The sequence below is a fragment of the Natator depressus genome, chromosome 16, assembly GCF_965152275.1.
Source record: "Natator depressus isolate rNatDep1 chromosome 16, rNatDep2.hap1, whole genome shotgun sequence".
NCBI lineage: Eukaryota > Metazoa > Chordata > Testudines > Cheloniidae > Natator > Natator depressus.
This window is the reverse complement of record NC_134249.1, coordinates 12,982,313-13,003,744: the sequence shown is the minus strand read 5'-3', so window position 1 is coordinate 13,003,744 and position 21,432 is coordinate 12,982,313. Positions and strand designations below refer to the sequence as shown.

The window sequence follows — 21,432 nt, the reverse complement described above, 5'->3', positions numbered from 1 at the left end:
TATTGTCCCATTTGGTGCTGTTGAACCATCAGTGTAAAACTCAGTGCTTTGAGCCAGCAGTGAAGAAATGTCCAAGTTTCATGCTGGTTTGCAACCATGGTTACTGCCATTTGTCCAGCATGTGGAAAGTTGGCCTATTAACTGTCTAGTTGCAAATAACTAGGAAAATAAAAACTAGCTGTGATCTCTCTTCACTAACCCTGATCTATCTATCTAGTAGAGCAACTCCCCTGATGTTGCATCAACAATACACAGCAGAAATAATTAGGAAAACTTTTATTTGCTGCAGAGGTTAAGTGGTCAGTTGCTGATGTCCAGCTCCGCTAGCTTCAGAGTTATCCTTGGACTGCATCTGGGGTCTCCTTGCCTGGGGAATCGTTTGTCTGGTTTCTTTCATTTGGCACAGCTCCTTCTGAGAAAAATATGCAGCAAATACAATTGATGTCAGTATGGCACCAACAAGAGAGAGTTCTCCAGAGCAACAGGATCACTTTTTTTTCTTTGAGTTTTTGCTCAGCAATAAATTAGCCCCCAAAGGAACTGGGTCACCCTGTTGGGAGAAACTGGGCCTGTGTTAATTGTGTGCTGTACCCATGGTTAACTTTGTTACAGTAGCTGTAACCTCTCCTACGCCATTCCCTGGATTCTGCTGAGCTGTGATCACAAACTTTTTTTTTTCTGGGTGGGATTAGAGCTGCAGCTAACAGTTCTTCTAAGTCTGTAATATAAAGTAGGAACTATATGTAACAACAGTAATGCTACCCTGTGACCTCTACATTAAGCATGCCTTAAAGTGAATATGGGAAAACAACTATATGAATTAAAAAGGGTGAAATCCTTTTTTTAGAAGCTCAAGGAATTAGGTAAAAAGTTGTACTCTTAAAAGACGTACTGAAGTTAAATCCCCCTGTCAACATATTTCTTTAACTATGTTAATATTGACGCCCTAGATTGAAAATGTAACATTTTAAAACCTGTTATGCTTGTTACTACTTCTGCTCTGTTCACTTGCATTTCTTTCAGCCTGGCTAATGAAAATCAAAAAAGTCAGTCCTAGTTTTGGTATAGTCACTTTCACTTTTAAATTCTTAGGGCTGCAGAGGTTTTGGGTCTCAGACTCTGCAGGGGAATCTTTCTTTATTTGAAAGCACCTGTGTTCATCAGAACTTTGAAAAAACAAGACTGATCTGCACTATTCCTATTGGTTTTTCTGAAACTTATGATTTTTACCAGAACTTAAATTTGGTCCAAATGTAGGGTTGTCCCTTTAAGTTTACAGCAACCCATAATTAGCTTGTTGGGAACAAGTAGCTACTTCCACAGGTGATTACAAATTGGCTTACCGGGAGAGCTGGCTGCTCAAAGGGGAAAGAAAGAGCAAATCGAGACACAGGCTTCAGGTTGTCTGACTATTCTTTCTAGAATTCTGTTCAATTTAGTAGTGGCAATTGTTTCAAAGCTTTCCTTTCAGTAATTTGTTTCCCCTTGACCTTAATTGTCATATGAAAGTGTGGGAGATTCCCCATGAGAAATTCCTCTCTTACTCTGGTGTGGAAGTACTCAAATTCTCTCTGGGACTAGGCTTTCTCTACTAACCTCTAAGTGGTGGGCTGCCTAATGAGACCACCTGAAGCTGGATTCAGGTACTAATTAGGAACAGACATTCCTGAAGAAGCAGAGGAGATGGCACCGGATCATATATGGTAAGAGTTATCCCTGCACCACCATTTTGTCTGGAAAAGAATGTATGCCTGCCAGGACTATAAAGTTACCTAGAGACCTTAGTAGTTTGTTTGGACATAAGCCTCTGAACCAGGTGTATATATTAACTGGAACAGGGAAAGGGTCTGGCTCTACTGTCTTGAGCTATGTTCTTATTAAATCTTTCAAATTCCAGCACCCTTGGGCTATTTCTTGGGTGGGAGACCTCCTAGAAAACCCCAAACTTCTATAGGAAGTGGGGCTGGTTGTTCAGTGGGGACAGGGAGCGCTCTTCCTTTGGAATCAGTACTGAAGGAATGCTTTGGAATGGAAATGGGGGCAGGAGGGTGGATGATGTGCTGTTGAAGAGTTTTGTCTTTCAGCTGATGCTTTCTGCCAGATCCAGACTGAGATCTGTAGCTTTAAATTCCAGTCTGAGTAACTTTTTCTGACTAAATTAGCTCCTGTAGGGTCAGCTAGCTTTAGCATTCTTCATTTCCTGCTATGTCCTAAACCAGGGTTCTCAAATTTTTGGGGGCTCAGCACCCATTTGTAAATGTTTATGGCCTGTTGCGACCCAATAAATAGCTTGGGGGTGGAGGCCCTGGGACCAAGCTATAACTAGGCATTTTAGGACCCAGGGTGAGCAAGCACCCTGGTTTTTTTTTTTTTTTTTTTTTTGGTTGTGTTCCCCCCGATCCCAGACAGGCTGGGTGGCCCGCTGAGGAGTTGGGTGGAGGTGGCGCTCCCTCCGAGCCCAGCCATGCGGGGCTGGCCTGACCAAGCCTCACTGACCCAAGCTGCCCCCATAGCTTTGTACCTTGGGTGGCTGCCCCACTTGCCCCGCCCTGGTTACGGCCCTGCCCTGGGGGGTGTCCTGCCTGGGCACTCACCCCACAGTGGCAGCTCCTGTGCCGTGGGGCTGGCTGGGCTCTGCTCTCCACTTCAGGTATTGCAATCTCTGGGCTTACAGTGCCACTTAAATTGGATCCCTCCCGCCCCCCTGACTGGATCATATTTGTGTGAGTGGACTTGTGACCTGCCTCTTGGGGTTGCAGTGCCACTCACTCAAATTTGACCTACCCAAATTCCTGGGCCAAACCTGAGTGGTGCTGGGACCCCAGAGGTGGCAGTGCCTGGAGCAGGGAGGCGAGCCCAGCCAGCCCCATAGGACAGAAGCTGCCACGTGACTCTTTAACACATTCTGGTGATCCAATTTTAGGTTTTGACCCATGGGTTGAGAAACCCTGTTCTAAATTGTTGTGCGGTATAGCTGTGTGGTGTTAGCAGTTGCCATGTTCCTCCCCACAGATGACTCCATTTTAGTGATAAGTGAGTTGTTCCTTGAATGTGTGGCTTATAAATTACTCTGATATGAATGATACTATAGAAATGTAAGATAGTGGAAGGTTGCGTCTGTGGGTATATTCTTTTTGTATTTAAATCCTGTACTTAATTCCTGTTCTGAGGGGGGGAGGTGGTGGTTGGGTTTATGATCTTTACAAACTACACATTTTTAGTGCATTGTTCTGTGAATATGCGTGTCCATCACATGAAGATTTGTTTTCTGGGAGTAAAACTTTCAGAAGCACCCAAGTCCCATTTTCAAAAGTGATTTAGACACTTAAGTGTCTAAATCCCATTGATTTTACAAGGACATTTAGGGTCTTAAGTGCCTAGGTCACTTTTGAAAATGGGACTTGAGTGCTTTTGAAATTTTCCCCTGGACTATACATTGCGGTGATCTAAGGCTATTTATTCATTTTTTTATAAAACTCCTTGTAGCTGAGGCTGGCCCCTTTTCCCTCCTGGCTCCTGAGGGTTACAATATTGTTGCATCTGAAGAAGTGGGGTTTTTACCCACGAAAGCTTATGCCCAAATAAATCTTAGTCTTTAAGGTGCCACTGGACTCCTTGTTGTTTCTGTGGATACAGACTAACATGGCTACCCCTCTGAATATTGCTGTGTGGCACTGAAGATGGGGAGAGGATGTTTACTGATCCATAATGAGAACTTTACCTTCTGCCATGGTGCATAAATTATTTCCTCTTCACGAAGGCCCAGACATTTAGCGTGGTCTCTGAATTCCTCCAACTGGGTTTTACTCATGTTTTGGTTCCGGGCTGTTTTAAAAAGGGAGAAATTGCAGCATTAAATATTAGAGAGCAGTTTAGTAGGTGCTCGATGAATATAATTAGTTTAGGCATATAATTTTCATGTTCCTTACCTATCCTCCCTGTTTCTTCATTTCCTCTGTTTGACACACTTAACCAGGTTGTCCTAGTACGAGATTCTCTCTCCTCTCCATTCATGTCACTTTATCTGCACTGTGAGTGTTAACCCCCACAGGGTATGTATTTAATTAACACACTTGTAAAGTTGCACCTCTCTAGCGGCTGGTTCATATAGAGCAGCGGTGTCCAATATGTTCACTACTATCCACATGTGGCAAATAGGCTATTGAATTGTGGCTAATGCATGTGGCTTTTTTATAATGTGGCGAATAAGAAAAATTCAAAACTACAAGTGTGGCTAGCATTGAATTTCTATTGGACACCGCTGATATAGAGGATAACAGTCTACTATTGCTACTAGCTAATGGTGGTGCTCCTTTAGCTTGTGTAGTAGAGGTCAGTGCTGTGGTGTAGAACATCTGAAGTCCAAATCATGCTGCTGATGACTCTTGGTGTGTATGGAAGGCTGTCATATGTTAATCAGTACATGCCCCCCTTCCTGATTAACAGGGCATACTGCTTAATACATAATTGCTTCAATGCACCAGAGCTGAGTGGTATATATTTACTGAAAAATTAGTCCTCTGATGTTTTGTGCTTATAAAATGCATTTTCAATTAAGATGGTTTTATAGAAATCAGTTTTTCAAGGCACCTAATAATCCCTTTGCTAAAATGTGTGCTTCCCACATTTAGCCTAGAACTCTCTATCTGCAGCTCTTCTGTCACCAGTGCTCTACTTGCTGAGCAGTGAATCAGGAGAATTGAACTTCCAAAGCTACTTAAACCCACCATCAGAGCCTCATTTGGGCTAATATGGCTGGAGAGCCTGAATGCAGCTCAGAGAGGCATGAATCTTACTGGCTTGGTGGGTGTAATCCCATTCTTGAAGGCTCAAGTGAGGAAGAGTGGGAAGGAGAACAATTCCCACTTCTCTCCTCAGCTTGGGCATCTGGCTCTCCCCCTCCAGCGTGGCTGGTGTAGTGGGGGATCTGTCTGTTGTGAAATACTTTAACTGCTGCCCATTCTTCATGGTTCTGAGGGACACAGAACCATAACAATGGGCACTTCAGCCTGCTTGCCATGTGACCCGACCCAGACCTACCAGCTGGGGAAGCCCTATCCTCTGTGGTCCCTGGTGATTCCATTCCCCCTCCATAGAAGCAGGCAGGCAGCTCACCTGCCCCTTCCTACTACAGAGCTTTTATGAGGGGAAAGGCCACACACTCTCTCCCAGATTTGACAGCTTGGCTTAATAAATGGCTGGACTGAATCCCAGCCATGTCCCAGGGCTGCATAGGCTCTGGGTGAGTTTTTCCCTTCAGCACTGCTTCTCCTTCTGAGGTGCCTCGCTCCCCTGCCGGCTACAGAGAGAAGGCGAGGGGAGAAGGGCCTGTCCCTCCTGTTCCATCCTCCCGCCCCTTGTCAGGGTGCTTGGCCATCTCTGTGGGCACTAGATTGCGGTTTCCCTCTCCCAGCTCAGTCAGCCCCACTTCCTCAAGCAGGATTGAGAACACAGGCACCATCTCAGCAGCTGACTCTAGGCAGTGGTTCTTCAGCCCGTCCCTCCCATCCCCCCGAACCACCCCAGCAGAAAAGGAGCCAGGCAGGACTGGAGAGGCTGGCTTCAGTGGCTAGTGACGCCCCCTCTGTTAGGGGAGCACAGAGTTTCCAACTCTCACGATATTTGGTATTTGTGTTTCTTGTGAATATTGCCCTTGTGGTGATTTGGCTGCCATCTTCCATTACTCTCCGTGGGATGGAGGCCATAGGCTTCTCTCAGTCAAGATGGCTGCCATTCCCCTTTAGTTTCTGTATGTGGAATTGAGGCTACCCTTAGTCAAGATTGTTACCATATCTTATTATTTTCACTGAGACTGAAGCCAGGCTGCACTCTAGGAAGATGGCCACTCTAAGGGCTCTAGGGTTGGGCAAGTGGGCAGGAGTTTGAAGGGGTTGGAGAGGGCCAAGAGGCAGCAAGAGACTGGGGGGTGTGGGAGGGACACAGGTGGGGGAGCCAGAAAGAGGGAAACAGAGAGAGGGGAGGTCAATATAAGGATGAGCATGGGACAGATGATGGAGACAGCATGAAGAGAGAATGTGGGTGGGACAGGAAGGGAAGTGGGAGGGGACGGAGAGGGATAGCATGGCATCTCCTCTCATCCCAAACAATAGGATTTGAGGTAAGTGGAGTCCACTTCTAAACAGCTTTGGGTGTACACAATGTGGTGGGAGAAAATGGCGTCTTAGCTGCACATTTTTGCTCTCTGATTGGTATCCCAAATCAGTATTTGTAGCCCAAGAAAACCCACTGTACACTAAAGAGCCCCAGGATGTGGATTCCATCTGTTCACCCCATGGGCTGACAGGACGTCTCCTAACGTAAACATTCTAGGTCGCTGGCACCCAGCAGAGGCCATCTTGTGCCAGCACTGCTGGGGTGCCCAGAACATTCCGCAGTGCTCGGCTGATCCCTTCCCTTCCTGAAGCCAGTCACAGTCAGCTAAGGAGCTCCCAAGTGACAGCCCCAGTGCTGGTCCAAGCACCACATTACGCTTGGGCATTGCTCTCTAATGCCCCATATCCTTCACTTGTTCTCCAGTGTCACTTCTGTTCATCATAAAGGCACCCGCTATAAGTGGCGGGTGGGACTGCCATTATTGTCTGTGCTTGTGGGTTCCCTGTGACCTGCTGAGGGATACATATTACAGAAAGTGCTGGGGGTCCTTGGGCAGGTCTCTGACTGACTGCTCTGGAGGGGTGAGGCACTCTGGAAAGTGCTGGGACTTTCTTCCTTATGTAGTGGCTTCTGAGCCGGAAGGAGTAAAGAGAAGTTGTACCTTGTGGAGTAGCAGAGTGATCTGGCTGGTGAGGGGGCTTTATAAGTTCCAGTATTGCCAAGCCCAAGTGTGGAAAAATAATGAATTAGGCCACTTAAAATCATGAGATTGGCTTACAATCATGTGCTTTTACAAAACCAATACATTTTGAGTTTTTTATTGGCATTCTGGTTTTTGAACCTGCAGGGTGCACTTGGGTCATATTTTCAAGCTTTTGTTTGTGACTATGATGGCTACAAACTTTTTTTTAAAATGGAAGCTCCAATTTTTATGTATTCCTGTAACTCCAGCAGCTGGGGCTTCAAGAAAACCACCAAATATCATGAGAGCTGGCAACACTGAAAATTCTGACGTAGTTTTGTTATATGGGGGTGAAGCTTCTTCATATCCTCAGATCACAGCTTCAAGTTATTTTATAATGGGTTTGCATACCATAAAGATACAATCCTGTGTAGTTCTTCTCCTTATGCATCTGGTATTGAATGAGGAAAATCTCTTTGGAACTGCTGTTCATAAGCTTCCCCATGGTGCGCTGGTTCTTGGCTTCGCGAAAACACAGTCAGGGGTTGGGAAGGGGAGCAGTAAGAATATATAATTTGACACAATTCTGTATAACAAGACCTGGTATAAACCTGCAAGAATTGCTAATACTGGACAGAGTTTATTGGTCTGATTGCAGATGAATACATGTTTTGCTACCATCTGCTCAGGGATCTGATCATGTGTAGAAAATTCCTATCCTGGTGTAGCTTCTTGGGCCCAGTCCAACTCCAAGCAGTCAGTGGGAGAAAAATCTCCCATTGATTTCAATGCAAGGCCTTTAGTTTTTTGGTCTTCTTTTAGATAATGGCCTGGGATTTTAAGGAGCCAAAGATGCGTGGCCCTCATCCTAACATGGATGTATGCAGCTGGCTCATGATTCCTTGGTGTGTTCAGCCATAAATGGTTGTGCATGGCTCTCTGACTGCTATCTTATCTCTCTGAGTGGTGCAAAAAACTGCCCCAATGAGGAGGGGATCATTCCAAGGGTGAATCTGTCCCTCAAGTTCTCGGTGGGTTCGGTCACCTGATTCCTCCCTGTACTGAGGCTTCAAATGTGCAATGGAAAATGAGATGCACCCAATAAACTAATTTATAAACTCCTGACTCCCTCCCCTGTCCACTTGCCCTCCTCTATGTTTAGATAATGATGCCTCTGTGTGCTCCGCTTCCCTCTTGTCGTCAGATTCTTACCATACTTGATCAGTGTGGCATTATTGATAGAGACTTCAAGATAAGTTGAGTTGCTTGAGAAACATTTGTCCCCGCTAAAAAGAGAGAAAGGGGGGGTGAACATGCTATAACTACAGAGGTGAGGGTAAAGATTCTACTGTCTTGAGACACTTGGAGGCAAATTCTACCATTAGAGTTGAGAGAGAGAGAGTGATTTTTAAGGTCAGAAGGCACCATTATTAGATCATCTAGCTTCTAGCCTTACCTCCTGTATAAGACAAGTCATAGAATTTCACCCAGTTTACCCCTGCATTGAGCCCAGTAACTTGTTTGACAAAAGTATATATTTTAGATAGGTGTCCAATCTTGACATGAAGACATCAACATATGGGGAGTCCACCACTTCCCTTAGTGTTTGTTCCAGTGGTTAATCACCCCCACTTTGTTTTAAAAAAAAAAAAAAGGGGGGGGGCTTATCACTAATTTGAATTTCCTGGCTTTGATGGCCAGCCACTGATGCTTGTTATGCCCTTCTCTGATAGACTAAAGATTCCTTTAGTGCCCAGTATTTTCTCCACAGGAAAATGCATCCGATGAAGTGAGCTGTAGCCCATGAAAGCTTATGCTCAAATAAATTGGTTAGTGTCTAAGGTGCCACAAGTCCTCCTGTTCTTTTTCCCCAGGAAGGTATTTATATAAACAGATGGGAGCTACGTGCCTTCATATAGTGCCTAGTGTCTGTGTGTATTACTTACACTGGTGTATTGTGTGGTACATTGGTACACTTATACAAAGTATAAATACTGCAGGGCACTCAGGATATGCCCAGCTTCTTCCACCTGTTTCACGTATGCAAGACCGAGGGGAAGAGAGTTTAGTGCCAGACTGATGGCCTCTATCTATCCACAGGTCAGAGTGAGCACAAGCAACTGAAGAGGGCTGGGCAAACATGAAGAGGTCCTGCCAGGACCATGATAGAACCTGTTGCTTGGATAGGAGGGATTCAATCTACGGAGGCCAGGGACAGAGCAAGGCAGAGATGGGGCTGCAATGCCTGGCTCATGGTACAGCCCAGTGCTGTTTTTACCGTGCATGAACATCCATGGTCTGGCATATACAGCATAAGCAGGCAGCCTTTGTGTTGTAGGGGACAGTCTGGTACATTAATATGGATGCAGGGTACCTAGCGAGAGATTGATTAGGAGAACAAGAAAGAATCTAACCTGACTGCAAGGACCATGAAAGAGGTCAGAAAACCCAACGGAAAGGAAAAAAAACAAATACAAAACCAATAGATTCCAAGGCTATAAGGGACCATTGTGATCATCTAGTTTGACTTGCTGTGTAACACAGGCCATAGAACTTCCCCCAAATAACAAGAAGATGGCAGGATAAATTAAACTTTTGTAGTGCTGTTAGTAGGAGGCTTAGTCAGACGTGAACTAGTGAGGGGGGAGAGAGAGTCATACAGATCACTGGGAAAAAATTACATAGAGAAACTTTTAACAAACGTTCCCTTGTTCCCTCTTTGTTCAGGTGATGCTAATTGAAACCTTGTGCTGAAAAATCTGTGGAGTAAGGGGGAAATTATGGTATAAAAATAAGATAGGTGAGCAGATGGACAAAGGGAAGAAAAGGAGGCATTGAAGAATGAACAGTCTTACACTGTGACATGCTGGTTGATGAGTAACTCCTGCTCCTGCTCAGTAGGGTTCACATCAAGATAACCATTATCTATCAGCACCATTTCCAGCAGGTGAAAGGGGAACTGAGAGGCACCAGCTATGTAGAACCATTTCCCCAGCAGCTGTGAAGATAAAGGGCGGGCGGGGAGGTGGGGGAAGGAGAATAGAATAAGGGACTCTTATGGAGTTCCAAGAGGGAAAATGAATGACTTGTCTTTACATAAGCTTTCCTGAGCAACAGCTCACAAGTACTCCTTTTCTTTTTGTGAATACAGACTAACACTGCTCCTACTCTGAAACTTGTCTTTACAGTGACAAGTCTTGCTCTCACATTCTGCTGTAGTACTGCGTTTTGCCCCTGGCAAGTTCTCTCATTAAAACTAGCAAGAGTAGCCAAAAGAGAGAAAGAAACAGCATTCTTTAAGGTGGATAAAAATATTGAGTGTGTTGGTTTTTCTAAGGTAGCTTTTCGTTTTTTTTCCCCTTTCACCCTTGTGTCACTTTTAAATGGTCAGTGAAGTCACATTGTGGGATTTGTTTTGCATTAAAACTTTAATTTATTTTGGAAACTTTTCGAGTTTGAAATTCTGATTTTGAAATATAATCCCAGGGGAATTTGGTGGGGGGGAAAAGAGAACGGGGCTATTACAAAATCCAATGGGACTGAAAATATTTATGAATATGTCAAAACATATATGGATTCTTTCCCATTTTCCATCAGTTCTACTACCAGCTAATGACAGCTTTCAGAGTAGCAACCATGTTAGTCTGTATTTGCAAAAAGAAAAGGAGTACTTGTGGCACCTTAGAGACTAACAAAGTTATTTGAGCATAAGCTTTCGTGAGCTACAGCTTAGGGTTATGGTCACGAAAACTTATGCTCAAATAAATTTACCAGCTAATATTCACTGTTTATATTGTGACATAATATAATACTTAAGTGCTTACAGTAGTGGGATATTTTGGTGACAAATGTACTTGAATTCAGTGTTTGCTACGTAGGGAAGTATTCTCCATGTTTTACAAATGGGGAAACCGAGGCATAGAAGATGCATAGATAGTTTGTTGCAGAGACAAAAAGAATCCAGGTTTCCTGATTCCTAATCCTGTACTTTAACCTTTTTATGTTGGGTTTTATATTTGAGAGAGTATTATATTGTGATGTAAACTTTGGGTGCTTCACCCTGTAACATAAGACCCAAATATCTTAGTGGATGGTCCCCACTGCCCAGTTCCTGCCTGGTCATTGCATGGAATTGGAGTGTAATCACCAGAAGAAGCAAGACCCTCTGCAAGGCTTTTCTTACCTTGGATGCTGTAGTGCTGTCTGGGATTTGTGGAAGCAGGAGTTCACAGTGCAGGCGCATAGCACTGAGGATATGCGCTAAGCTGAGAAACGTAACAATGCAGGCTAGTGCCATGGTGTCTCTTCAAGGGAGATGAGAGAGTGTGGGAGTAATCCCTTTGACTGAAACGTCTCAGCTTGGGAATCTGTGTATAGAGATTTCTATGCAACTGTTCAACTGTCCAGTTGTGTCAGGGCAAATCTGCTAGGTGCATGTCTCTGAGACAGCCTGCGTAGCATTTGTGTGGAGATGAAGCAATGATGTGCCTTTCCAGGAAATCTCCCAGATAAAAGCTGCATCATTTGCACTGCAGTCTGAGCTTTAATTTGGCCTAAACACTGGCTTTGAGCTAATGCATGTGACATGCTACTTTAAGGTGTCTCTCTGAAAGATACCTGTGAGGGTCTTTGGTTCCACTGCAAAAAGGACTTTGATATCATACGTTGCAAAAGTGAGTGGGCCCAATTACGTGCACACAGGTTGCGATAGGTTGAACCCTGGCAGGGCTGGAACTGCAGTTCTGTGTCATTGTCCTCGCATGTGGCTGATTAGGATTTCCTCCAAAGGGCAGTGACTCAGCACCTGGTTTGCATTTTCTACCCCTTGCCTATTCCATTCCTGCAGGGTTCTTTTCATCTGTAACCTTCCTGATCCTGCAGTCCTTCCTCACACTGCTCATGGATTTCAGTGGGAGTGAAACACACACACGCTGCAGGATGAGGCCATTGGATTTTACCAGCCCAACCAGTTCAAAGCTACAGTATGTAGTAATTAAAAACCTTATTAACGGAGAGATTCTATAATGGCTCATCCCCCATTTTATCCCTTCTGTGAAATCCAGGGGGTCAGTCTGTAGTGGCTCTGGTGATGAGTGGGGCAGCGATGCAGTATAAACACAGGATGCGTCTCTGGCTGTGCGTATTGGAAGGAATGTGTAATCAAATCAAAGCTCTGCAACAACCATTTTTGCAACTGGAAGTCTATTGGCTATTTGACACTGATTTCCCATCCTGCTGCTCCCCTTTCTTCCCACTGCTGAGTCGCTACCTGGATGTAGGGCAAGGTGAAACCTTCAAAGCAAAAGAAAACTCTGCTATCCGTAATGAAGTCCTGGTTAGAAGTTGTGGGGTTTGTGAAATTTCTGGTGACAAAGTATTGAATTCTCAGTTCTCTGTGGGGTAGGGAAATATTCATGGGGAAACTGAGGCACACAGGGACTGACACTTACCCAAAGTCACACAGCAAGTCTGTAGAAGAGGCAGGAATAGTCATAGGCACCAGTCTCCTGATGTCTTGCCTGGTGCCTTAGTATTTTATCTAGGGTTTTATATTTGAGAGATTTTTGTGATGTAAATTCTGGGTGCTGTGCACTCTGTACAACAGATATGAAGACATTAGTGAACTGTCTTCTCCGTACAGTTGTTGTCCAGCCTTTGCTTGGAACTGGGGTGTAACTGCCAGAAGAAGCATGACCCTACCTAGGGCTTTTCCTACCTTGAATGCTGTGGTGTTATCGGGTATTTGTGGAAGTAGTTTAAAATCCAAAGGTTGAGCAGTGAGGAGATGTGCTAAGCTGAGAACAGCAGCAATGTAGACCAACGTAGTGCCAGAGCTTCACATGAAGGGAGGTGGAATAAAATGCACTGGCTGAAGTTGCTCATCTGGGCACAAGAATCTATTTTATTCACCCTCATCTCTCTAAAAATCAGCCTGCCACTTTCGGGGGAGTAAATCTACTGTGCAAATATAGATGTAATAAACTCATGCCACATTGTATTTGATTAAGTAATGAGGTGTTTTTCTGCGAAATTTCCATGATTTTAAAAAAGTATCTTTTGCATTGAATTCTGCACTTTAATGTGGCGTGAAATAGGCAGCTCTGAGCTTTTTCATGTTTGCAGATGAAACAAAACTCCATGTCATACTGCACTTTTCTGTTGAAAGTTCCTATCACTGACTCTAGTCTTTCAAACCTTATAATGATCCCCAAACATTAAAAAGAGATGAAATAATAAGGTTATAATGCTCCAAAAATTTCAAAGAAGGGAAAATTCACAGTTAAAGTCACACAAGCAATCTTGACTGTGCCTTGGTAATGATTCCCTAAGGAACTGTGCGGGATGTTGGTTACATTGTGGTTAGACAGTGTGACTCCCCCAGCAAGTGGAGCTCATGTGTGTGCAGGCTGTGATGGGCATAGTCCAAATGGAACTCCAGTACTGTGTCATTGTCTTCAAAAGGGTGAGGTGTGAATTCTCATCAGAGCCCTGGAGCATGTGTCCTACGGAATATTTTCATTTTCTCCCCACTTTGTGTTCCCCACCCTGCAGGGTGCCTTTCATCTTTAATGTACTCTGATCCTCTTGGCGTTTTGCGTGAGAAGGTTCCACTGAAGTTAATGAAACCTCTGTGCATGGGAGACTGTGAGATCAGGCCCTAAAAAATATCAACATTTAGTTTTGAAGCTATAGTTTGTAAAATTTCAGAACAAGTTGAAAGGTTTTCTCTGCATCCATCGCTGGGTTCATCAATCAGTCAATCACACACAGTCTACTGAGGACTGTTGCACCAGCCAGAGTGATCACAGTTGATGGCGTTGCACCCGATATCGTGTAGTGACGTTCCCAGATCTGGCTCATTCCTGTGAATTCATGAATCTCTGGGGCAGCCCGGTGATGATGCTAGATAAGGTCAGGGGGTGCACCCCTTTGTGCATTGATGGAAGATTTAAGAGCACGGTGTGCTGGATTGTGTTTGGTTTTCCTGGCAACATGGCCAGAGACCATGCAATGCCGCTTTTGGATATAGTGAGTGAGTGGGTAGGGGTATTGTGACACCTCGTACTGAAGCAGGGTGGGAATCATTTAAGTCAGCTGTGCCCTTCCCCAGCTTACCTCTTAGCTGATACCTGAGAGACAGGTAAAGTCTTCAGGAGAGAGCATAGTGTGTGGGTCTCCTTTGTGAAAGTCTGCACTAAGAGCTGAGAACAAATGGTTGCTGAGCTCTGCATGCGTGAAGGGTGCTTAGAAATGTAAAGGTGCAGAACACAGAAAATGAAAATGTCAGTAATTTGTGCCAAAGAAACCACATGGTCAGATGCAACAAGGGGAGATCCTTCAGTGGCTAAACAGGTGGAAGAGAATTAACAACTGCTGATATCCAGTGTGGAGAGCAACGTTGCCGTGGAAATGTGAGTTACCCCAGTGATGGTTCTATCAGTTCAACTGAGTGCTTTTTGTCATTTTCTTCTTCCATGGGACACAGATCCTACAGAGATGAACAAGAGTGAGAGTCAGTATTGCGTGTGTAAAATGTGCTCTTAGTATTACAGGATTTTCTTACAGCAAAACTAGCACTATTTCTTGTGCATTTTCAAATTCCTCCTGCCTAACACACTAGAATCCCCAAAAGGCTAAAATAGTGTCAACTTCAGCAGCCTCTAGGGCAAGAAGTTGTGTAGCAGGAACAGTTCTCTCTCTATTTAAAGATTTAAATTGCTTCAGCTAGGCTGTGGACTTGCTCATTGCTGCTTCGGGAATATGAACAATATGCTTGCTCAGCATCGAAGATTTTTGTCAAGCAAGCAAATTGAGGTGAATGTTAAAGGCGAAACCCCTTCGCTGGGAGAAGAGAGAGAAGCTGTTAAAATGCAGTATTCCTTGTGTGGGTTTGCATTGCCTATTGTTAGCTCATTAAGGGCTAGCAGCTGCCCCAGCCAGCTACTGGGGAGAGCTGGCTGCTCAGAGGGAAGGAAGAAGCATTTATTAAATGGGCCTGAGTATGTCTGGCCTTGATCATTGCATGCTGGCTCAATGTTTTTGGAGGCCCTGGGTTTGGCAATCTCAGTTTTCACTATGGTGGTGTTTAAACCTGACAGGATTCCAAAAGACTTGAGAGGTTTAAGGAATAGACTGGTGAATGTGGAGTCTGGTGGCACTTCCCCAAGGAAGCCAAGGATTAGGCAGTTTGGAAGGGAAGGACTCTGATCTAACACCAGCCCAGTACATGGTCAGTACCTACTGGTTTTACAATAACTCTGAGGTTTATGCCCCTTTTAGGGAAGGGGTCTGTGCAGCTAAAGCTCTCTCTGTTTAATTCCTATCAAGGCATGGGGGTAGAGGGTTTGCTCCTGTATTCTTTCTGGTTTATATTATACTTGCTGTGAATACATTTGTGGCCACTAGGGAATGTCATGGTTGTCCCTATGGTGCACACTTGGCATTTCATGAGGACAGCTAGCTTAGACCCTCCTTCTAACCCAGAGCTACAGGAGAGTCTCCACTGGGGTTACCAGTATAAGTTCTACAGTACAGAGGTGGGCAAACTACGGCCTGTGGGACCGTTCTGCCCGGCCCCGAGCTCCTGGCCTGGGAGGCTTTCCCCTGGTCCCTCCTTCCCGCAGCCTCAGCTCACGGTGCTGCTGGCGCAATGCTCTGGGAGGCGGGGCTGCAAGCTCCTGTGGCAGTGCAACTGCAGAGCCCGGCCGAACCCGGTGCTCTGTGCTGCGCGGTGCGTGGCTTCCTGTCCTGGTGCAGCTGCGCTGCCAGCCAGCGGTGCTCCAGGCAGCGTGGTAAGGTGGCAGGGAGGGGGGTTGGATAGAGGGCAGGGGCTGGGGGTGTGGATGGGGTCAGGGCGGTCAGAGGGCAGGGAATGGGGGCAGGAATTCCGGGGGCAGTCAGGGAGAAGGGGTGGTTGGATGGGGTGGGGGTCCCGGGGGGGGCAGTCAGGCAGGAGAGGGGGTGTTGGATGGGGTGGTGGGGGGTCTGGGGGCGGTCGGGGGACAGAGAGCGGGTGGATGGGGCAGGGGTCCCAGGGGGGCTGTCAGGGAACAGGGGGAGTTGGATGGAGCAGGAGTCCTGGGGGAGCCATCAGGGGGCGAGAAGCCCGGGGGGTCGCATAGGGGGTGGGGGGCTGGGCCACACCTGGCTGTTTGGGAAGACAGCGCCTCCCCTAATCAGCCCTCCATACAATTTCTGAAACCTGATGTGGCCCTCAGGCCAAAAAGTTTGCCTGCCCACCCCTGCTATAGCAGATGGTTGAGCAGTTTTGATTCCATTAATTAAAGGGCAGTGGACGGCTCACTAGCCCATTCATTATATCATATCATCGTGGTGCAGTGCATACTCTTGAATATGTTACGTGTTGGGGTTTGCTTTGGGTTAATAAACTTTTTTCTTTTTTTTAAGCCACTTTTCAGGGAGGAGGCTGGAGCATTTAATTTGATCCCAGCTCCAGGTAATTTCAATGTGATTCTGAAGCTCTAAAGATGGCTTGATAACTCTCATAGGAACCCCATGTTGATCTTTACCTTATCTAGAGAATAGAATGTTTCCTCTTCCTTCAATCCAAGGCATGCCACTTGAGTTTTGAATTCTTCCAGCTGCTCTGTGCTCATGTTTTGGGCCCGGGCTGTTTTGAAAGATGAAATACTAAATTGCAGAAAATCATTTGGCAGAGTTGGTTTTAGGAGGTATAGTGGCTGCATTGTACCTACGGTTTGTTTGAGGCTTTCACAGCAACAAAGAGTAGCACTCGGATCTCCTACTCAAAAGCATGTACCTCTCCCCCTTGAGCTAAGGGAGCTGCATCCCCTCTTTATTCTTCTTTCCTGGGACCCTCTATTTCCCCTATTATTATTATTATTATTATTGGGTGGGGGAGGGGATAGAAGAGACTTGTCTGGTCAGCCCATCTCCAGTGGGAGATGGGAAGAGTTATGGGGTGTCCCTAAAATCAAAACTGATTCCGAGGTTTTAATATTTACCTTCCTGGCCACAATCTTTTTATCCTAGGACCTAGATAATTGTTGTTAAGCATATACACGGTGCTTTAAAAGATCTAGAATCAGCCACAGTTCCTGCCCAAGCCAGACTAGGCAGCTACTTAATTTTCATGCCCTGTCCCTGCCTTTCTCTTTCTTGGGTGTTGCAGCCACTTTTCTAGGAGCAGATCAGAAGGAAGGATGCTCTTTCAGTTTAGGGCACTGGTCCTTGAGAGACCTGCATTCAGCTCCAGGCTCTTCTTGTGTGCTTTTGGGCAAGGTACTTAATTTACTCTGTGCCTCTCAGTTCCTTCCCTGTAAAATGGGGATAATTGAACAGCTCTACTTTGCAAGGGGTTTGTGAGATGCTGTCGTAACAGGGGCTACATAGAACATCTCTGGCTATCTCGGTCCTTTTCTGGTGCGGGGATGTGCTTTACTTACCCGAGATCGATAACCCTTTGTGGGTCCCATCAATGTGGTATAGTGTCATAGTGTCTTCAGAGCGGCTCTTGATAAGTTGTGCTATGCCAGTTTCGTTTGGCCCTTCAGGAGAACAGGTACAAGGGGTGGTTAGAGTATTCGGTCCAAATCTCAGGAGAAGTGTAATATAAACCTACAAGGACATTTGACTGTATTCTGTGATTTTGGTGGTACTGTGTATAGGTGTAAAAAACTCATCTCATACAGACCTAGAAACCAGTGTTTAGATGTGGCTTGGCAGACCTACGTGACTGTGCTGACCCCTTCACGCCTGCAGGCTAAACCCTTTTGGAAACTTGTGTTAGTTGGTAGCAGAATGATCAGCTTTGGCAGTTCTGTGTGTTTGTTGCATATGGAGGCCACTACTGGCTACAGAAATGACCTGATACAGATAAATCCTTCTATCACTGTAATGAGCATGTTGCAAGAATTGCCCACGATGGGAGGAAATTATTCCTTGCCAAGTGGGGGAAGCTGACCTCTGGATTCAGATTAGTTAAGCAACTCTGCTGTGGGACCAGATAAGTGTGTGGTAGAAATGAGGAAGTGAAATGTAGGAGAAAAACCTTCCTACCTCTCCAACCACAACTCAATCCACCCTTCCCAATAGGATGCACTGGATATTTCTGCTTTTCTCCTTAGCATCTCTGGATTCTTACCGTGCAGGATCATTGTAAAATTGTCCCAGATGACTGAAATGTAACTGGAGTTGTCCACCACACACTTGTCCTTCCTAAAGGAGAAGAGATTAATCAGGGGACTAACCACAGAGGGTGATGCTCTATGGCTCTCTGGGTTAAATTCTGTTAGCCAATGTGAATTACATGCCTCTATCAAACACAGAACTGCACACACATTTTCTGTACGTGTATTACATTAGCACCCCCAGTCAACTGAGGGAAATCTGAAGGGATTGTCAGGGTAGCTGAATCCACCCTTCTGTTCCGGAGTAGCACTTTGTGTGTATGAGAATAGGATTTGATGCAGGATTGACAGCCCTGGATTTTAATGGCCCTTGCCCAGATACAGAACACGTACAATGCAGGCCAAAGGTGCTCCATGAGACAATAGTGGAACTTGCTGTCCAGAAGATCAGGGACGACTATGAATGAGAAGGCCTAAGAGGAAGAGATGGAGTTAGGGAAGGCTGCACGGTGGCTCCTGGTAGTGGTCTGGATAAGCATGCAATAGCCATATGCAACCTCAGTGTGAGTCGGGGATCTTCAAGCATAGGTAAGAGTCACACTGCAAGAAAGACTTTGCACATTGTTTCATTAATGATAGTTCCTGGTAGCCTGGTCCTACTGAGGAAAATGTTTGTGTAAATATTTTCCCTGAGTAAGGGAGCATGTCACTGTCAGTAAGGTCTGTGTTGTAAATGCTCTTACAGTTTCATGACTTGTGTGACGGGGAAGTTGTCTTGATGGCTGCTAGGGTATATGAAGTAATAAGCATTCTTTATCAATTCCATCTCCTTTAGGGTGCGTGGGTGCTGAGAGGCCCCAACAATGTAGAACCATTTGCCCAGCAGCTGTGAAGATGAGGAGGGAAGAAAAAGAAACAAATTGTTAGGAGACCCTATAAGCCTCAGCATGTGTGTATGTGTAATTATTTATTTGGATTGTGTATTGGTCCCAGTCAGGATCAGGGCCCCTCTTGTACAAGTCACTGTACGGACACAGAGGAGAATGGTCTCTCTCCTGAACTTACAACTTAAATTGACCTATTTTTTTGTGGCAGTAAGTTTTATGGCAGATTGCCAGTTACCCCATGCTTTTCTCACAGCTGGTGGTGATAGCCTCTTCTTACCTGATGGAACTAAAGCTTCCCTTGAAAGAGGATCAAGGTGCTAAAAAACCACAACAACCTTCTTATGCCATCAAAGCACTCTGTGCAATGCTCTAGCCTACGTATGTGACCCTAGGCCAGCACCATGCTACCCATTTGTCCCAAAGTTGTGGTGAGTATTCTAGGTGGGGTAACAGTAATACACTGTTTTCAAACTTGGGGGGAGAGGTTGTGCTGGACCACATGCCCAGGAGAAGGGAAAGATGCCAGATACCACCCCCCATGGAATAAACATGCTGCCTCATCCACCGGCAAAGAGGATGGTAGCTCCTTGAAAGTCCTCCACCTTCCCTCCCTACTGCCTTGTGTAATGCAGCTGGCCGTGGGAACAGCTCATGTGTACAGGGGTTCAGGCTCAGCTGGCAGCTCACTGTGCTAAACTCCTCTCCTTTGCTCCCATGGCACTTAACTCTGGATTGGATGGCAACTATGCCCCACCCCCACTCCCATTAGCAAGGTGTGTCATCTGCTGGCTGATGAAATAGGGAGGGGGAATCAGAGCTATTGGCCGGGGGGTAGGGAGAAGAGTTGGCAAAAACAGGCAAACGAACAAAAAAGAATAAGAAATCAAAAGGAAGAGGGGACACAAAAAAGACCAAATGGCAGAGAAGAGATGGGAAAGGAGACATGTAATGTAGGAGGTTGCTGGGGATCAAGCAATTTTTTTTACTTTCATAACTGACATGGGATGCCCAGAGGTGCCGGGGCTCAGCCCTGGGACAAATTAAGCAGTGGAGACACGTAAAGAAAGTGGACAGTAAAAAGAAGACATAGCGACAGCTGTGGCAGCACATGGTACAAGAGGAGAGGGGGGCATTCATGTTCCCTGCTAAGGAGCTGATGCCAACAAAATATGGCTGGAACTGCTGGCATCATTTTAGAAAACTGGAAGCATCTGTAAGCTCCTCTTGTGGAGCCCCTTCATGAGCTCTGTAAAGACAGGAGCCAGCTGCCCTGCAGGCATCCTTCATCTGCAAGAGCTAACCTGTTAGGGCTGTGAGTGGCTCACAGAATGGGGAAGGAGGTCGATTGGTTTTATGCTGGCTTTTTTTCCCCTATATCTGCAGAGGGCAGCGTTCCACCTGAGTTTCCAGACTGTAAGCGTTGACTTTAGCTGCCATTGTCGCACTCTCTTCACATTGATTCCACAGTCACTGGCATCACTTCAGAGAGAGATTTATTAAGAATCCCCAGTAAAATAAGTGGCATGAACATTAGGATGCTGAGGGCCCTAAGGTTTCAAGGATACTTCTTTGGGAAGAGGCCCAGGCTCCTGGAATCCCCATCGCTTGATATGTTTAAAAGTAGGTGGGGAAGGCGCTTAGTAAATGTTCCTCAGGGACCAATCCAATGGATTGAGGTGCTCTGTCAAATGGTCTTCCTCTAATTTCTAAGGGTTCCCTCCTGGGTCTATCACTTGGAATCCAGACATCTCCAGGTCTTGGATTAAAACCTGCGGAGCACACCATGCTGTTGCCCAGTTTCCATTCAGTAATTTATATTTCAGCGGGTACTGATGAGGTATAAATACTACTCAGCTTGTAAGATTAAAGCCTGACTATATGGTTAATTTTACTAAATGGTTCCCTTGCCTGCATGCCTGGCCTGTGCCTTAGTCTAGGACAGGTCCTTAATGAACCTCTGAGTGCCCCATCTAGAATATAAGCATCAGAAGCTGAGGCCCTTCCAAGGGCACTTCTTACCTTGGTCATTGTTGCATTGTCAATGGTTTCTGGAACTAGAGGCTCACAATCCAGGGGTTTAGCAGTAAGGAGATGTGCTAAACCAAGAATAATAGCAATGCAGGTCAGTGCCATGATTTCTTTTTGAAGGGAAGTGAGAAGCAGTGGAATCAAACTCGACCAGCTGAAGCTTCTCATCTCAACACAGGTATCTGTATTTATAGACATTCATGACACCAAATCTCAGATTTCCCAAATGTACCTCAGAATCCAGGAATTTGCTGGCGACGTGTACCTGACTTGGCCAATGTTCTGTTTGCTTAGTGATGAAGCAATGAGAGGTGCTGTTCTGTTAAACTTCTAACATAAGGCTAAATTCATTTTTGGTTTATGGGGTGTGTTGACAGAATGTAAAAAGCCCTTTAAACAGATCTATAGACAAAATCATTTTCTAATAATTGGTTTCTGTTTGCATCAACTGAAATTAATTTCCCTTGAACATTCATACGGACACAATGCTGGTTGCACAAATATCCACAAAAAGTATTTTATAAAAAGGGGAGCAAAAGGGGTGAATTGGAGTTCAGCAACTTGCTACATCATTAATGGAAAACTTTCCCTGCTGCTCCCCTTCCCCACC

General features: G+C 45.4%; 2 protein-coding genes across 2 annotated transcripts; both read right to left on the bottom strand.

Annotated features, from left to right (window-relative positions):
- Positions 1-292: 292 nt before the first annotated feature.
- On the bottom strand, positions 293-11,101 carry LOC142000012 (alpha-1-acid glycoprotein 1-like). The gene is made up of 6 exons (XM_074973990.1): positions 10,980-11,101; positions 9,652-9,794; positions 8,009-8,082; positions 7,208-7,318; positions 3,722-3,825; positions 293-409 (listed from the first exon to the last, which is right to left on the bottom strand). The coding sequence occupies exons 1-6, from the start codon at positions 11,091-11,093 to the stop codon at positions 293-295; spliced, it is 663 nt and encodes a 220-aa protein (XP_074830091.1). The 5' UTR covers positions 11,094-11,101.
- A 3,112-nt stretch (positions 11,102-14,213) lies between these two features.
- Positions 14,214-20,927, bottom strand: LOC142000041 (alpha-1-acid glycoprotein 1-like). Its single transcript, XM_074974059.1, has 6 exons — positions 20,814-20,927; positions 18,651-18,793; positions 17,922-17,995; positions 17,224-17,325; positions 16,327-16,427; positions 14,214-14,285 (listed from the first exon to the last, which is right to left on the bottom strand). The coding sequence occupies exons 1-6, from the start codon at positions 20,925-20,927 to the stop codon at positions 14,214-14,216; spliced, it is 606 nt and encodes a 201-aa protein (XP_074830160.1).
- Positions 20,928-21,432: the final 505 nt, after the last annotated feature.